The 19,534-nt window shown below is 36.8% G+C and overlaps 1 protein-coding gene across 2 annotated transcripts; it reads right to left on the reverse strand.

Moving 5' to 3' along the window:
• Positions 1 to 11,674: 11,674 nt before the first annotated feature.
• On the reverse strand, positions 11,675 to 19,226 carry LOC137046194 (olfactory receptor 10H1-like). 2 transcript variants are annotated; one of them, XM_067423304.1, is made up of 2 exons: positions 18,314 to 19,226; positions 11,675 to 12,075 (listed from the first exon to the last, which is right to left on the reverse strand). In XM_067423304.1, exons 1-2 carry the CDS (start codon positions 19,224 to 19,226, stop codon positions 11,972 to 11,974), a joined length of 1,017 nt encoding a protein of 338 aa, XP_067279405.1. In that variant the 3' UTR covers positions 11,675 to 11,971. The 2 variants fall into 2 exon arrangements, with proteins under 2 accessions (XP_067279405.1, XP_067279406.1); XM_067423305.1 differs by lacking the exon at positions 11,675 to 12,075 and having other exon boundaries at positions 18,288 to 19,226.
• Positions 19,227 to 19,534: the final 308 nt, after the last annotated feature.

Consider the following 19,534-nt stretch of genomic DNA (forward strand, 5'->3'; position numbering starts at 1 on the left):
AAGTTTAACTTGTTATTTGAATGCTATGTAGTTTCACAGAAAATGACCTGAGATAAACCTGTAATGGTTTATGGTCATAGCTCAGAGGTTCCTCTGCATGTTTAGCTCAACACACCAGCCTGAAGTTTTCATTGATCGGAATGACCATGATCAGCTGCTTCAGGTGTGTTTAATTAGGGCTGGAGATAAACTCGGTGGGAAAAATCTCACACACATTTTTTTTGATCCTGAGATTTTAGAAAATTAAAATAAATATACAGAGTTTAACAGTACTATAATCTTAGTTTGATTATTTTGTGTTGAGCATTTTTTTTTAAGTGAATCATATTTTGATTAGTATATTAACATTCTTAAATGTGACAATATGATTTAAATCTGAATTGACTTGCTCTTCAGTAATATAATGTTTTCTTTTGTCAGATTTCAGAGTACCCAAAGGAAAAGAGGCAGTCATCTGATGCGAGCCATATTTTTAAAACCTGAACTGTTGAACCACCTGTAGTTATAATGACATCAGACTTCTGAAATTAATTTTATTTTTAAAGGTTGTAATGCTTTTGTCCTATTGTTCCCCTCTCCCCCCTTTTTTAAAGAAGGATCTTTTATATCTTTTGTACAGATTTTGGTAAACTGTTAAATAAATTAAATTGACTCAACTGCTGAGGTGATGTCATTTATATTTTAAAAGGTTTTCTCCAAATTTGAAACGGTTATTTGTGATCATACCAATGTTGATTTGACATCAGTGAAGTAGAATCAACATCGTAGTGTAACCTTGATTCAACAATATTACCATTAATTATTATTGTTAAGTTCAATATTGATTCAACATCAGTGATGTAGAATCAATAGCGTTTACATGGAGCACTGTAATCGGTTTAAAAGTCCAACCCGAATGAAAATGATCCATAAACACCTCAATCAGAATAAAAATGTCCAAACCGAATGAAATTGTAATCGGTTTGAGAGGGGTGGGATACACCTTTTCATGAACCGATCAAACGGAAAATTTAACCATGTAAACGACCTGACCCTATTACTTTTCAGTGTGCGTCCTTATATGAAGTGATACACAGCACCTTCACCACTAACCACGCAACACGCTCACAAGCAGGCTATAATGTTGAGAGGAAAGTTAATTTTTTCTGATGAGTAAACTTTTTATTTCGTTAGAAGTTATGAAGATGATGTTGGCATAATGACACAGACACAGCCCGGCTACATCCTCTCATCTTGACAGCATTTGTCCCAGGCACTTTTTACTTCATCTGCACCTGACAAAAGAATTTGTTTTATTCTGAGATGATTAGCTACATTTTACAACAAATAAATAGCCTGTATAAGTCCTGGTGGCCATTGAGAGTTTGCTATGGCATCCGTGAACACATTCCAGCTGCTGGAGAGGACAGAGTCGACATTTCTGACGCGGCAGACAAACACTCTGTGATGATTGTGATTGAAAGTTAACACATGTTAACCCCAGATAATGTCACATGTAAACAGTCCACTAAATCTTTCAATCGGAATTATTTTAATCGGAATGACAAAAAAGTGTGCATGTAAACGTGGCTAAACATACTGTAATGTTGATTCAATAGCATTACCATAACCATTTTTATTTCACCATTGATTCAACATTTAATGCAGGTGCAAATGCATGATATTGAACTAACATCAGTTCATAATGTTGATTCAATGATATTACAATAGATTTTTTGTTGAAATATCAGTATTGTTTCAACATTAACTGAGGGTGCAAGAGTGATGCTAAAGCAACATCACTTTGTAACGTTATTTCAATGTAATTAGCGTTGACACATCAACACTGAATCAACATTGTTTCAAGGGTTACATGCTATCTGGGGCTGTATTCATCCCAAATATATATTTTTAACATCCAAAAAAACATCAGAATGCCCCTCAGTTTTCTCAGTTGACTCAATAATGGTCATTATTTTAGCACTGCAATGTTCAGATTATATTTCTTCTTAGCAAAATAAGCCCTGAAAGGACATGTGTATATACAAGTTCCACTTAGAAAACTGGATATTAAAATTATCATTAAATATAATATTAATGAAATGTGGCAGGATACATAGGATCAGGAGGAGAAAGGAAGACATTTAAACAACATTCAGAAAGAAGTAATTATAGCATATAGTAATTACAGCTTATTGATTCATGATTCGTATTGCTAATGTCACGTGATTTCAGCAGTTTGGCATTTTGACACGTGATACAAATCATGAATCAATAAGCTGATTCATGACCATTTGACTCTTTATTTGAGGTTTGAAAACAAACACGGAAGAGAAGACAATGCTGAATAAAGCCGTAGTTTTTTGTTATTTTTGGACCGAAATGTATTTCCGATGCTTCAAGAGATTCTAACTAACTAACTGATGTCACATATGGACTACTTTGATGATGTTTTTATTCCCTTTTTGAAAATGGACAGTATAGTGTGCATACACTTAGATATGCTGTTGGACTAAATATAAAATATCTTAAACTGTGTTCTGAAGATGAACAGAGGTCTTACTGGTGTGGAACAACATTAGAGTGAGTCATTAATGACATCAATTAATTTTTGGGTGAACTAAACCTTTAAGGATGTCATGATCTTTCGGAAAGAATCTGAGCATGCAAACAGGAATTCAACTTTTTTATTTTATTGTATTTTAATTTTTTACATACAGTTTATAAAAATGGCATCCCAATGAGTCCACACCTTAGTCCAGAAGATGGTGTTAATGCACCTTGTGTACAAACTGCTAATAAAAACCACTGAAAAAGAAGAACTGTGATGTCATGTCTGACTCCTCCCTTTGCTGTTGTTGACAGTTGCTGCAGGTATGTGCCATTAGCATGTAGCAGTTTAGCCTCTAGTTGTTGTGCGTGTGGCATTAATGATTAATTGTTGCAGTCTAGCTTGTCATTTCATCTCCTTGTATTTCCTTCAGCTTGCTTCATTAATGGATTCTAAGACTGCTCATCTCTCAGGTATGTGCATTAATTGTTGCAGATTTTTTAGCTTCGCTAGAGGCTTAGGGATTAGCCAATGTTTTGAGTTATGTGCAGTTCCCTGTATCCCAGTTCAGTGGTGTTTTTTTTTAAATTGTGTGTGCCAGTGCCTGTGAAGGGATAATAGCTCTTGTCCTTTTTTGAATGTAAGTGTTATCTTGCATGTAGTTACTAGGGCTGGGAACCAATTTCAAAAATAATCAATTCCATCAAGGGGAATTGACACCTCTTTAAAAGTCCTTTTCAGTTCACCAGAGTTTATCATTCTTGTCTCACTCACTAATAATGATTCAGTTAGTTTCAATGAACCAGTTAAAAATAAAACAATTCAGCGGTTCTTTTGCATTATTGCGTAATGACGTCACTTGTATGTAATGCTAACAATTACATTTTACAGTATGCGATTCTGAAACATTCAAATAAAGCCATATGTGAACCCATATCACTGATTAATATCCTACCTTTCTTTAACTTTTTTTGTTTATTTCATTGTTTCCTGATGTAATCATGCATAGTGGACAAGTTTACTGCATTTTGCACCCAAAAACTCCATAATTATATTATCGTGTAAATTTTGAAACTGTTATGTTGTCCACAATGGTAGGTTTTGTGCACTGCTTGGTCGACGATAACAGATGTGAGTGTTCTTTCTATAGACGGTTTCATCGGACGCATGCACATTGTCACGGTTTCCATGGTATGACTGAATACAAGAACAGTGTCTAGTTTTATTGAATTAATCTAATGTAATTTACTTTTTATTTATTTTGTTAGTTATCAGAAATAGTACTTTAGAGGTAAATTATTCTGGCTTCATTAACACTTGGCATTAACATCCAATAACGCTTTGTCCTCTATTAATGGCAGCGACAGTTGGGATCGACATGAGGGAGAGTAATTAATAAAATGATCTTCAGTTTTGGGTGGACTAATGCCTAGCTCACACTACAGGAGTTTTAGGCCGATTTATGCCCGATTTTCCCCTCCCAAGACTCTTGAGAATTTTTTTTTTTTTTCAGGACTCGATCGGTTCCGATGTTCGGCGCAGATTATTTGGTAATGTGAGAAACAGATCAAATCTTGCACCTCCCAATCTGCTCTCATGCAAATCGGGCTCGCCCCAATCATATCAAACATGTTTGATATTTATCGGGATGAGCAAGATTGTAATAACGTCAGTACTGTCACAATAACCAATAGGAAACAAGTCTACGAAGAAACGGATATTTCGAAATGGTGACCGCGAGTTGAGTTGTGGTAGTTTGCTGTAACGTTAGCTCTGAGAGAGAGAGAGAGAGAGAGAGAGAGAGAGAGAGAGAGAGAGAGAGAGAGAGAGAGAGAGAGAGAGAGAGGAAGAAAGAGAGAATATCAGCATTTCTTGCTTTTCATTTGACAGCACAAATCTACATTGTAACAGGTGAAGATCGCTTTTGAACTGGGCAGTGGTAAACATTCTAGCACACTAGTGTGACCTAGCATTCGTGCAGGGTTCGCCTCAAATACTCAGAAATAAGAAAACAATAAATGACAGTTGTCTGAACGTTTCTTCACTTCAGTCACACGCGTAAAAGTAGGAAGAGACCGAACTTCTACATGTAGGCTACTGATCAAATGTCAATGGAAGAAATAGGAAAAGCAAAACATAGTAGTAGGCTGATGGATGATTGATGCCTATACCACACTGGCTTCATCATCACTGGCTTCATCATCATCATCATCATTAGCGGAGTAGTGCTAGTCTACAGCACACAATCATTTTGACCATCAGAAGCTCACATCTGTGCCATCTGATCCGACCCCTACCAAGCAACAGAAAACGATCATAGCCTTTTTAGTTAGATAACAGGGAAATAGACCATCTACGATAGCCTTACATATTGTATAGTCAAACAGCAACAGTCACTAAAATAACTACTCAATGGTAGGCTTCGGCTCATTTAAAAATTATGGTATTAGACTAGCGCCACATCTACTGGAGCAAGGTTAGGCATTTCATGTATTGCTATCTCCTAAGTTAGTCAATCAGTCCTTCAATAATAATGTTAACTTTGTCTAAATCCCAAGCAATTCACTAGCTTTGTCATAGGAACGCTTCGGCTTTTTCCACCCGGATGAACGTTTATTGCTGTTGTGACGTCATGGTGAATTGTCGTATAGCAAACACTAAATAGATGATCCAGAGCAATGAGGTTTTTCAACATTAATATGAGTTACCCTAGCCTGAATATTGTGCCCAATTGGCTAGAAACCGTGATTGGTGTAAACCGAGTTCTGCCTGTCTTTCTCTGCCTTTGAGAGAATGAGAGCCCAGATGAGCTGATCTTGAATTCTCCTGTTATGACGTCATTCCCTGGAAAGGTTTCCTCCCCTTCCTCTGCTTTGCCCGGCTTTAGCATATGGATTCAACAGCACCGCCACAAAAAAGTGTTCATTAATGCCTGATCTGGGATCAGTGAGTTCTGATGTGTAGCTAATCATTCAAGTTCACACAGACTTTCTTTCTAAATCGTTTAAAACTGTCAGTCTCTCCGCTGGCCGTATTGATGCATCAGTGAATCAAACCAGTGACTAAAACGATCAACTCACATAATTTCTGTTAGTAGCATGAAACTAATCTGTTATTTAAATTATTAAACTACAGAGAGCAATCAAAGAACACTCTTTATAATGTTTGAATCTGTCCCAAACTGCCGGTTGAATGATGCTGCTCTAGTAATTATACTCAACAGAAGCTCTTACTGTATTCATGTCGTGTGTTTGCTGTTAGCTGCGGTTAAAGCATTTTGTGAGAGAATGTTGCAAAGTTCACTCGTGTTTATTCAGAGCTCTCAGATACAAACAAAATAAACTTGCGCTCTCAACAACTCGGTACAATAACGCTTTCTCAGCATTCTTTCCCCAGCTCCGTCTCTCTCCATCTGTCTCTCTGGACTGGCAGTGTGCTGCTGTCTGCTTGTGCCTGATAAACCACGCCCCCTCCACACGAAATCTCATTTCAAAAGCAAAGATGTCAGCCAATCACAACAGTGGGTGTTTTCACTAAAGACTCGCAGCAGACACGCCTCTTGAAACAGAGCATTCCAGCCAGAGGGCTAATATCAGTATAGAAAAATGCCTTTTATTTCTAAATTGCGACATTTTTTGATGTAAAAACCATACCAACAATATAAGTACACCTCAGGAAACATTATAAAATAATAAAAGAATCCATGCCATGGGACCTTTAAGTTTGGGCCACAAAAGTGTACATGCACATAATGTTTGTTTATGTTGTTGTCATTAAAACCGTCTATAATCTACTGAAAGAAAATCACCTAGATCACAGATGAATGGCCAAGAGCCTACTGTTACCTACTGAATGCAACTTTCTTGCTCATCTTATAAACTGAATAACTGCACACTCTTATATCGTGGATGTAAGTATTGTGGTTCCCTTTCGAGAGGAGTATCTTCAACTCTGCGTAAACGTTGCAGGAAAATCCCTTTCCTTATAATTTCCTGAAAACTTATAGGCTAATGCCAGTTAAAACACGAGCGGTGTGGCAATTACCTCAGAATCTCTTCCTACACGCTCATCATTGAAGTTGCACCTGAGGATTTACTTCTTCACATCCGATGGCAAATATCTGCAGCATCTTCGTGGGCCCTATTGACCCACCCTTACTACTTGGCTTGCCTGGGTGTGGCCTTCCTGGATTTCCGGCTACACCCACTGTGCGGAAACAGGAGGGACCAAGCATGTTCCATTGCATGAACAAGGCCCACCACCACCAACAAGCCACCCTTTTCAAGGAGATGATGAAGTCGGTGATGACGCATGCCCCCTTAGACCTCTGAAAGAGGAGCTCATGAGGGTGTTGGAGAAATCAGTCAGGGAGTTGGACCTCTCTTGGAACACTCCTGATGAACCAGCCAGGAGTAGGCTTGATTCCTTGTATTTTCCAGGCCGTTGATCGAACGTCCACAAGCATGTGGTTAAATCATGGTCTGCACCCAAATCGGCGTGTCTATGCTTCCGACCACACTTTCTTCTCCCATGTAGACAGGGCGAAGACCCACGGATATGTGTGCATACCCCCGTTGACGACACCGTCACCACGCACCTGTGCCATTCCGCTACCTCCTTAGAGTCAGAGCTCAACCTGCCTTCCAAACCATGGAGGTTCACAGCCCATTAGGCCAAGTGGGCACCTGAGTGGGCATCCGGACAGTCGATCGGTAAGCATGAGGTTACATCCACCATGGCTGCCATCTGTGCAACTGTGGGACCTGGCATTAGTTCTAAAAGTCCTCCCTCTACCTCCGTTTTAACCTCTGGAATATATCGCAGTAAAAGAGGTTTCTCTCAAAACCGCTTTCCTCCTGGCCCTTGCTTCTGCTAAACACAGGATTTACATGCTTTCTCTGTGAATGGTGATGTGTTTTGGTCCCGGCGAATGTAATGTCACTCTACAGCCATGTAGACATGGCTACTTGCCAAAATTGCTATCCATGCCCTTTATAGAGCAGGTTGTATTTCTATCTGCCTTATCAGCTGAACCAGGGACCTTGCTGACTCTCTGCCACTGAGTGCTATTTGCCAGGTTAGAGCACTCAAAGTATATGTTAATAGAACTGCCTTGTTTCGTCTGTTAGCTCTTTGTATGTTAGTACCATACTTAATTTTCATCATAGGTACACTTCAACTATGAGTGACAGAATGAGAGAGAAAAAAAAATCACATTGTCTGATTTTAAAGAATTTATTTAAAAATTATGGTGGAAAATAAGTACTTTGTCACCTACAAAAAAGCTAGATTTGCCTTGCCTTGCCTTGCTTAAAAGGGGCTCCTCTGTCTGCCACTCGTTACCTGTAATAATAGCAACTGATTGAACTCTTATTTGAACTGTTATTAGAATAAAATATACCTGTCCACAACCTCAAACAGTCAGACTCCAAACTCCACTATGGCCAAGACCAAAGAGCTGTCAAAGGGCACCAGAAACAAAATTGTAGACCTGCACCAGGCTGGGAAGGTGTGTGAATCTGTGAATCTGCAACAGGTAAGCAGCTTGGTGTAAAGAAATCCGCTGTGGGAGCAATTATTAGGAAATGCAAAACATATAATACCACTGATAATCTCCCTCGATCTGGGGCTCTACGTAAGATCTCATCCTGTGGGGTCAAAATGATCACAAGTACAGTGAACAAAAAAAAAAACACATGGGGGGACCTAGTTAATGACCTGCAGAGAGCTGGAACTAAAGCAACAAAGGCTACCATCAGTAACACTATGCCGCCAGGGACTCAAATCCTGCAGTGCCAGACGTGTGCCCTTACTTAAGCCAGTACATGTCCGTGCCAGTCTGAAGTTTGCTAGAGAGCATTTGGAAGATCCAGAAGAGGATTGGGAGAATGTCAGATGAAACTAAAATATATTTTTTGGTAAAAACTCAATGTGTCGTGTTTGGAGGAGGAGGAATGCTGAGTTGCATCCAAAGAACACCATACACTGTAAAAAATTATTTGTTGACTTAACTTAATATATTTTGTTATCTTTTTGCATTGGTTTTTTTAAGTTTCTCTTACTTATTTGAATAAGTTATCTGAACTAATTCCATTTAGTAATAAAAACTTCCGCTTTAGTTTTCTGAACTTAAATGTTCTAGTCATCATAAATTCACTTCAGTTTTCTGAACTTAAATGTTCTAGTCATCATAACTTCACTTCAGTTTTCTGAACTTAAATGTTCTAGTCATGATAACTTCACTTTAGTTTTCTGAACTTAAATGTTCTAGTCATCATAACTTCACTTTAGTTGGTTGCAAAGCTGCTTTAATAAGTATTAATTGCATTACTATATTGATTTGTAAATTACATTTGATTTAGAATAAAACCTATAGCAAATTAAAATCACAGCAACACATATCAGTACACATTTATATTTATTGCAAAAACAAACACCAAAAACAACCACACAAAAGGTCTGAAATGTCCTTTCTTCAGAAAATTGCAAAAAGAAACGGCACAGACTGTTAAACACCTCTGATTTGGCTTTATACCATTTTAATTTAAATTTAATTTAAGTTCATTTTAATTAACAATGTGTAAGCTCTCAAGCTTCAGTACATTTATCAATGAGCATAAACAGCACATATGCACCAGTGTTACCTCACTGCATTTTTTTCAGCTTTGCAGCTCTCCCCAACCATTAAACCTAGATTAAAAATAAAAATAAAATAAAAAGTTGGATAACCTTACAGCTCGAGCCCAAACAGTGTGGCAAAGGCATTTAGGGCATCTTCTAGATCCATGACCACAATCTCTGTCTAGTATGACATCCACATCCACAACATCATCTGGGAAGGCACTATCATGTCTGATGTCCTCACTCATGGTCAAGATGCCCTACATTAACCCCATGAACAATGTCTCTCTCATCATCATCTGGCTGGAAAAAAATGAGACACAGATACAAATTTGAAGTGGTGCTGTCATAAAATATTTATTCAAACATACATTAAATACTAAAGAACAGCAATACAATAACTATGCAATATAGTAAATATACTTTTTCTAGCTGACAGAATATTTTTTCTGAGGTAAATGTGACATGACATTGCTTAAAAGCTATTTATTGACGTTTATTAACGTTTGCGCAGTTGAAACACTGCGATTACATGAGACAATACAGATTTCATACATTGTACTGTATCTTTAAACATATTCTCTGATGTTCATACATGTTTATTTCATGCTGTATCTACTAGTAAAGTGCAATATTCAAATGCAAAAAAGCAACAAAAACAACATTTAAAACCACTGTCATATTAAAGGGTTAGTTCACCCAAAAGTGAGAATTAGCCCATGATTTACTCACCCTCAAGCCATCCTAGGTGTATTACATTCTTGTTTCAGACGAATACAATCACAGGGCTTGACATTAAGCATGTTCACGTGCTTGTCCTTCAGACAAGTAAATCGTTCATTCACTTGGCCAAATAAAAAATGTGCTTGTCCGGAAAAAAGTTCGATATTTTTTTGTTTTTCCGTGCGTGTGTGCGTTGTAAATATAATTTATTTTGAAGCAATATTCTCCCCAGTGTTCAATCAGCTTCGACATATTTAAATATGCATATTTGTGATTTTAAAAAAAATTATTGAATCATTTGAAATGTATGATATTTTTACCTTTTATAAAGTGGATTTTCCCCCTAATCTTATTAAATAAAGGCTCTGCTTCAGGTTTCATTCTATATTGTTAAATTTGATCAATACATTAAATTAAAATAAGACAATATAAGGGCTGTTACCAATCAAATAAAATAATTTACACTGAAAAATCACATTAAATAATGTTTTGAGATTTGTAGTTTTGAATAGACAAATACAAATGTTAGAAAGTATGTTTAAACATGAAACTAAACCTCCAGTAGGTGGCAGCAGGTGGCCCTCTTAATGAGTGAGCCATTGAGTCGTTCATTCAAACGATTCATTCAAACACTGAATCGTTCAGTTGCTGTGAGACGCGTTACGGTTCTGCTGTGAACGATTTTCGCTGCTGAAATAGAACAAACACACTCAATATTGCATCTAAAATGTAAGTGACTAAGTGAATGTTAATGTAATGTTTATGGAACCGTCATGAAATCAGAGTCACTTTCAGTCGTGAATGTATTCAGGAAACAGCTTAAATGGCTCTAGTGTTGTAATTTCTCCTCGAGAGGCTGCACGAGTGTCAACAGCGCAAACTTGTTATCGGCATTTCATCATATATTACTATCCACTATCGATCGCCACTTACACTAAATTAATGCACAATCATTCTTGCATTTTGGTGATTCGCTAACGTTAGTTTATTTTTTGTTTTAATCAGGCCCTTGTCCATCGGGCAAGTAAAATTCTCTTTCACTTGTCCCTGACAAGCGTTAATGTCGAGCCCTGAATCAGTTATATTAAAAAAAGTTCTGGCTATTCCAAAAATTATAAATGGCAGTGAATGGCTGCCCAAATTTTGAAGCCCAGAAAAAAAGTGCATCTATCCCAGGGCTCGACATTAACGCTTGTGGATTTTTCGAAGGGACAAGTGAAAGAGAATTTTACTTGCCCGATGGACCTGATTAAAACAAATAATAGCTAGCGAATCACCAAAATGCAAGAATGATTGCATTAATTTAGTGTAAGTGGCGATTGATAGTGGATAATAATATATAATGAACTGACGATAACAAGGTCGCGCTGTTGACACTTGTGCAGCCTCTAGAGAAGACATTACAACACTTGCCCCGTTTTCCTGAATACCACCACGACTGAAAATGACACTGACTTCATATGACAGTTCATTGCAAAACAATTAATTAACATTCACTTAAATTAACATTCCCTTAAAGTCACTTACATTTAAGAAGCAATATTTAATGTTTTGTTCTATTTCAGCAGTGAAAATCATTCACAGCAGAACCGCAACACGTCACAGCAACATGTGTGTTACTGAACGATTCAGCGTTTGAATGAATCGTTTGAATGAACGACTCAATGACTCACTCATTAAAACGGCCACCTGCTACCACCTACTGGAGGTTTGGTTTGATGTTTAAACATTATTGGTCTATCCAAAAATACAAATTTCAAAACATTATTTAATGCAAATTAAATTTTTCAGAGTAAATTATTTAGGCCATCCTTAAAAATATTTTGGTTTGCAGTAACAGTAAAAAAATTTAAAAAAAGGTTCGGTAGGTAGGTCTATTTTTTTTTCTTTCAAATTTTAATACAAAAAAAAAAGTAAATTTTTGGTGATGGTGATTATGTAGGTATGAATTTAAACAAATTGGCATATCGTGACATCACTGACTGGGTCTTCAAGCCGTGCCTTCGGGCGTGTAGGCTAATTTCAGGCTATATAGACCACAAAAAAATTGAAATATTTGTCAAAAACATGTTTATTGCATAAATTTCAGGTGCATTCTTAAAGAAAAGGGTCCAACCACCAGCTAGCTGTCATTGACTCAAAGCTGTCAACCCTCCCTTTTTTTCCGGGTTTCTCACGTATTTTAGCTCTTTTCCCGCTGTCTTCCCGTTTTAGTATTTTCCCGTGATATGTTTCTTATTTTTACGCTCGATTGTGTTAACTCAGAACACGCAACTATCTGTCTCTGAAGTGGCTTGCACTTCTTGCCAGACCAACGCATCTGGTGATATAGACTAGTGCATTTGAATATTAAAAAGCAAAAAGTTGTTTTTATGAATTCAATTAATTAAGTAGCTATAACCAGCTATTCAATCAAGAGCAGTGAGTGAGTCCTTATCTTTTGTTTGACAGACAGCAGTAAAGGCTACTGCCCCTTTAAGACCTAATACAGAGATATGCATCGTCTTTCTCAACTGTATAAAGTTCTCTTAAGGCATATACAGACTGTCTGATGGATACTCATCAAGATCGACATGTTGACATACTTTTTGTGTGAGTTTATCCGTTCAAACGCAAGACTTGAAAGAACTCAATATTTGCGCGCTGTGAGACGAGCGCGCGCTGCGCACAGAGACAGATCTTCTCTCACTGCAGAGGGTTCTCATTCGCGTCTTCTGGCGAATATACTGGGTGATGACGGCGAAAATGACTGGTCATACGGCAGCACTCGCATGCATTGAACACAGTTTACAAAGATAGACCGTTTTGCCCACGTTTTTCTTTTATTATCGCTGTTGTAGTGCACGTGTATCCATCGACAGAACCATACATAAAGCATTATTTTTAACGTTACAACCAGTGCCGCCGCTCCCACCACGCGCTGGGTTCGAGCAGAACACACGCTACCCATAGCAACGCGTTATGACAACGACATTTCAGACTGACAGGGACAAGATAAACGGCTTTTCCGCCATTTGTTACTGTTTTGTACACGTTGTTATATTAATTATAATTCAAATTCTGTTTTATTCGCCCCAATATAGTAATGATAAATGTTGAGAGGGGCACTTTTGATTAATTTTCAAAAAGGGCAGTGGCTCAAAGCCCTCCCCTCTGCAGTGCACTTGCCTGGTGTGTGTACCGTGTCCATGGTCCTGACTCCTGTCACACAATGCGGCGAAATCTCCGACAGGGCTTTAACCTGGCTTTAACAGTCTAACGTTACAGTGAATGAGAGTATGAGCCGAGCCGAAACGAACGCACGTGCAGGCCATAGTGTGACATCCGTTAACCATAGTGTTAACATAGATGACGTCACGGGTTTTTCTATAAACGAAAGAACGTAGCCTTAGTTTGTATGGCCCAGGCAATTTATACATTTATAATACTTACTAAAATATAATTCATATTATTTTATTACTGTTGTATTAGTTGTTTGAAAAGTAAAAAAAGAAATTGGTCGGTCTTAAAGCCAATTTACAACCGGCAAGTCGGTCGGACTAAAAGGGGAAAAAAATTAAAAAATTGAGTCGGCCCTAAATTGACAGGGTCGGTCGGGTTACGGCAAAAAATAATATTTTTAAGGATGGCCTTAATGTGATTGGTAACAGCCCTTATAGTGTCTTATTTTAAATTAATGTATAGATCAAATTTTACAATATAAAATGAAACCTGAAGCATAGCCTATATTTAATAAAATTAGAGGGGAAATGCCCTTTATATAAGGTAAAAAATAATAATTAAAAAATTCACAAATATGCAGATTTAAATATGTCAAAGCTGATTGAATACTGGTCAGTATATTGCTTCAGAATAAATTATATTTAAAACACACACACACACACACACACACAAAATATCAAACTTTTTTCCGGACAAGCACATGAACATGCTTAATGTCAAGCCCTGTATCCATTATAAAAATAATCCAGAAGGCTCCGGGGGGTTAATAAAGGCTTCTGGCGGACCGCCTTCAACTTACGAAATAAGTGTAATGCCTCTCGAAGTTCAAAAGGTTTACGCCACGTTCCGACGTCATCGTCGCGGCAATTACGTTTTTTTTTACACCATGTCCGATGCCGTCGCTGCGCCAGTTGCGTTTTTCTTCCCCTCTACATCCGACGACATCGCCGTGCCAGTTACACTTTTTCCGTAACTTTAATACGGATGGCCGTCGCGCCAGAAGCTACATATTTTACATTATAACTTGTTAAATATGGATTTTGTTTTTTACACAAACCCATCGATTCACATCAGAATGTCTTTATTAACCCCCCTGGAGCCATGTGGATTACTTTTACAATGGATGGATGCACTTTTTTCTGGGCTTAAAAATTTGGACTGCCATTCACTGCCATTTATAATGCTTTAGATTTTTTTTTAAATATAACTCCGATTGTATTCGTCTGGAATACACCTAGTATGGCTTGAGGGTGAGTAAATCATGAGGTAATTTTCCTTTTTGGGTGAACTTACCCTTTAATAGTTATTTATTTTACCTGTATCGATTCAAAATCACATTTAATAATTTTCAAGGAGTTTCATGAAACTTATCTGTATCTGATGGCGATCTGAGAGAGAGACCATGCAGTGAAGCGAGATGTAGTTTCATCCGATCCGTAAACCAGTTCAGTTTCTTGTCAAGGAGCAATAGATAAAAAAATAAAATAAAATAAAAAACATTTTACAGGCTTATTGACAACATGTTGCAATGTTTACACTGTACAATGACTCAATGTGATTTAATTAGGGCTGAAAACTTCAAATTTCACAATTTGATATTATTTAAATTCATAAAGTTAATATTTACCAGAAATTGCAGCAAATATAGTGAAACTGCTGTCCACCTCCAACCATTTGAACAAATAGACGGCGCGAGTTGTTGAGAGCTCCATGAACCCCGCGAGGTAAAAGCGTGTTAGGAACTCTGTATTTCAACGGCTCTGGGAGCACAACACACACACGCACACACACACAAATATAATTATAAAACAATATAATGTCATAAATACACTTTGTAGATGAGGTTAAACACATAACTTACTTTGTGTTATCTTGGTTAAAAGTAAACTCCATGTCTGCACTGCACGGTGAGTCATGTCCCCTGAGTGAAAATTTTTGGCTCGTTTAAACCATAGACTGTGGTTTAAACACGCACAGCATATAAGTTACATATTGGTATAAATCAATAAATTATGAAAAACAAATGGTAAATGAGATAAAACACTTACTTTATAATATTTCCCTGTAAAAAAGTTCTCTCGCCTCAGTCGCCTGTTTCTATCCTCCGCTCTGCACCGCGAGTCAAAGAAGATATCTCTAAGTTTAGGTGCGCACGGACGGACACACACACACACACACAATCCTACCACAATATAATGTTATAAACTTCATACTGTTAATGAGATAAAACACTATGCCGGTGTAAACACTACTCATTTGCTCAGCATTGCGATTGAAGGGAAATGGCGTCTGGTCTGTCAGTCGGTGGGGGAGGGGATACGGGGGCGCGCGCATACAGCACGTGCATTTCCTGGATGTACATAATTATCCTCTCCGCCAGATGGCGCTGTTTTCACTAGCCGTGTTAATACAAAAACTCTTTACTCATTGACTCCTTGAATTAAGACTTGGTTTATATGGTGTGGAATGGTACGTATTAAATACGGTAAGTTAAATAAATGTGCTCATATCTATATAATTAGAGTGTTGTATATAAATCAGCTGCACATAGTAGATTAAGTTTAGTTTACTGTAGTTAAATAAATAGACTAAAGTATAATTGGAGTAAAATCCAGAACAGTTCAACTTATGTTTTTAAGTTAAAACAACAATTATACTTGTTCATTCAACAGAAAATCTAGTGAAGTTATTTCAACATATGTTTTTGAGTTTAAACAACAATTATACTTGTTCACTTAACTTTCAGTCTAGTTGAGCACAAGAAAACTTAAAATGCCTTGTTGTCTGGACAATCTAGTTATCTCTACTGAAATTTTTTTGTTGAAATAACAAAATCGCAAAAAACATTTTTACAGTGTACCTACTGTAAAGCATGGGGGTGGAAACATCATGCTTTGGGACTGTTTTTCTTCAAAGGGACCAGGTTGACTGATCTGCGTAAAGGAAAGAATGAATGGTGCCATGTATTGGGATTGAGTAAAAACCTCCTTCCATCAGCAAGGGCATTGAAGATGAAACGTGGTTAGGTCTTTCAGCATGACAATGATCCCAAACACACCACCCGGGCAACGAAAGGAGTGGCTTTGTAAGAAGCATTTCAAGGTCCTGGAGTGGCCTAGCCAGTCTCTAGAACTCATATCAAATCGTTGAAAATCCATGTTTCCCAGAGACAGCCCCAAAACATCACTGCTCTAGAGAAGATCTGCATGGAGGAATGGGCCAAACTACCAACAACAGTGTGTAAAAACCTTGTTGTGACTTACAGAAAACATTTGACCTCTGTCATTGCCAACAAACGGTATATAACAAAGCACTGAGATGAACTTTTGTTATTGGCCAAATACTTATTTTCCACCATAATTTGCAAATAAATTCTTTAAAAATCAGACCATTTTTATCATTCTATCTCTCATAGTTGGAGTGTACCTATAATGAAAATTACAGGCCTCTCTCATCTATTTAAGTGGGAGAAATTGCACATTTGGTGGCTGACTAAATTCTTTTTTGCTAAAGGTATATGTAATATATATTGTATAAATATATTGCATATTTAGCATATTTCTTAAGTGTACATTTGGTACATTTTAAATGTTAAATGTTTTTAAAATGTCTTACTTTTGAAAATATTTAAATGATAAATACGTAAATATTTAATATATTATATTATGTATGTATTATATATTACATAAATTATATTTTATGCAATAAATAATAAATACATAATGCAATATATTGTTTAGGATATTTCTTAAATATATATTACTAAAGCATTTCTAGTATAACTTTAAAAATATATTAAAATGCCATTCAATATATTTAATGCACTTCAAATAAGCATGTTGTGAATACAAATGTATTATACACACACTTGAATTTCCAGTATATTTTTGAAGCCACATCAGTTCAAAGAAAAAAAATATTACAATCACCACTCGACTGACACCATAATGTGATATTGGAGTAAAACATTTATAGTTACTTTAGTTATTTATATAAATTTTATATTGATGCTGTGTTAAGATAAGTATTTTTAGTTATAAAAGAAATCACATAGCATGGTCTTAAAATGTTTCATAAATCTCAATAATAATTTGATTTAATTAATTCTGAGGATACGACAACAAGCTTCCAAATATTTTCTTTCAAATTAGTCTACAGTCTTTGTCCAAGGCTTCATGAACTATGTATTTCAATTTGGGTATGCCATTTCTTGGATTTGAGGCCATGTCCACACTAATACATTTTCATTTGAAAACGTATAGTTTTCTCTCAGTTTTGGCCTTCCGTCCACACTGAGACAGTGTTTTAAGTCAATGAAAACGTATCGTTTTGAAAACGCTCTCCAAAGCAGATAAATTTGAAAATGCCGTCTTCGCGTAGTAGTGTGGACTGTGAAAACAGAGGCTTTTTAATACGATGACACATTTTTAGCCATGTGATGCAAACATATGACCAATTCAGCCAAGATGGTGAACGACATTGTACATCAGTTGGTTTGTATGCTTTCTGTTTTGACAGCCTTGTTAAATATTAATATCAGTTTGTACATACTGACATAAAAACCCGATTTATTGCACAGTAAATAAATGAGTAGCGGAAATTATGCAAGTTGAAGCGTCTTGGATTTGCTCATGCGCAGTACGGGGATGTAAGCGTTTTCAGACGTTTCAGTGTAGATGAACATTTTTTGGAAAACGACTGAAAATGAGCGTGTGGACGTGGAGCGTTTTTAGATGAAAACTCAGTTTTTAAATTTATCTGGATTAGTGTAGACATAGCCTGACATTCAAATGGGACCGCAAGTTAACAGGTTAATGTATTAGTTGTTTTGTTAAAGCTTATTTATAATACTGTTGGACTTGACAGCATTTTCTCTCTCCTGTTTATTACTTAGGCAGTGTCAAAGCAGCCAGAGAAAGCCAGGATCTCAATTTCTGTATCTGAAGTTGTAATTCATCAGCTAAAAAGAAATCATAACACAAAAAAAATAATGTAACGACATTGTTTTTTTTCAAGGTCAGATATTGCATTATAATGTTACTGTGTATTTTTATTTATTTATTTTTTTGCCATGATAAACGTGGTGTGAAAAATCTGATATCGTGACAGGCCTAATTTGCACTCAAAGACAATGTTCACATCATTACAGTGGCTGCTTTATTGCATAAATATATCTGTAAATGAACGTAAATCAGCTAGAATTAACTTTTTTACTGCAAAGTTTTAACATTCTTTGTCTTATTTCTTTGGCTTGTAAACCATATATTATGGGATTCAATCCTGGTGGTATAACATGAAACATTACATTCCCAAATTTCCTACTCTCAACATATGCAGGGAAACGATGGAGAAAAATTGGAACAAATCCACAGATCTGCATGATAACATAAACAGCCAAATGAGTGCTGCAGGTTTTAATGGCTTTGCTGTTGGTTGCTTTGTTTTTGCTTTTTATACACACCATTGCTATTCTTATATATGTCAATAACACCCATCCTAGTGAGGAGGTAAGTAAAACCACAGTAAAAGTTAATCCATATACATTATTAATCACAGTATTTTCACAGGACAGTTTAAACAGTGAAGGGTTGTCACAAGAGTGGTTTTGAATCACAGATCTGCAGTGAGACAGACGGACACTGAGGCCGATCAGAATTGACACCGGAACTACTGCAGCAATCCAAGCTCCTGCAGACAGTTTAACCATCATTTTATTGCTCATTATAGTTGGGTATCGCAGTGGGTTGCATATGGCCACATATCTGTCAAAAGCCATGATCATTAGAATAGTATTGGATGTTGTTCCATATAAATGTGTAAAAAAAGCTTGGAAAACACACTCCACATATGTGATGTAGCGTTCAGAGGGGTCTGTTAATAAGTCCTTCAGTAAACGCGGTATGAGGACAGTCGCTCCCATAATATCACTTACTGGCAAATGACAGAAAAGAATGTGCATAGGCTGGTGTAAACTTTTTTCTGCTGAGATCTGAATCAAAATCCCAATGTTAGACACCATTACAAAGACATAAGCCATCAACAGAAAAATGAATGTGAGCTGGCTGGACTGAGGTGTAACTTGCAGTCCCTCCACTAAGAGTACACTGTATCTGGATGTCAGGTTGTCCATTTGTGACCTAAAGAAAACAAAAAGAAGTGACACACACTTATATTACAGTTTTTCTCAGTCGCTTTGGTCCATTTCTCAAATCACTATTTACATTTGCACAACAGTTAATGCAGTTTTCAAAACAATTAGTACAAATTGCAAAACCTAGTTGATAAAAAGCGTGTCACTTGCACAAAATGGATAGCTCATTCCTCAAAAGCAAGTATTCATGTCAGTGAAAGTGTCATTGTTATCAAGATTAAAAAGTCCTGATACCATTGTTTATGAACAAGATAGTCAAATGGCTTTGTCATGTTTTCATTATGACA

The sequence above is a fragment of the Pseudorasbora parva genome, chromosome 18 (genome assembly GCF_024679245.1).
Source record: "Pseudorasbora parva isolate DD20220531a chromosome 18, ASM2467924v1, whole genome shotgun sequence".
Classification (NCBI taxonomy): Eukaryota; Metazoa; Chordata; class Actinopteri; order Cypriniformes; family Gobionidae; genus Pseudorasbora; species Pseudorasbora parva.

Bases quoted from the DNA above. Each gene is read 5' to 3' on its own strand.
- LOC137046194 (XM_067423304.1), bottom strand. From the start codon at position 19,226: ATGGACAACCTGACATCCAGATACAGTGTACTCTTAGTGGAGGGACTG. The intron at 12,076-18,313 runs GCAGTAAAAAAG...TAAAACGGGAAG, and splicing joins ACAAAGAATGTTAAAACTTT to ACAGCGGGAAAAGAGCTAAA.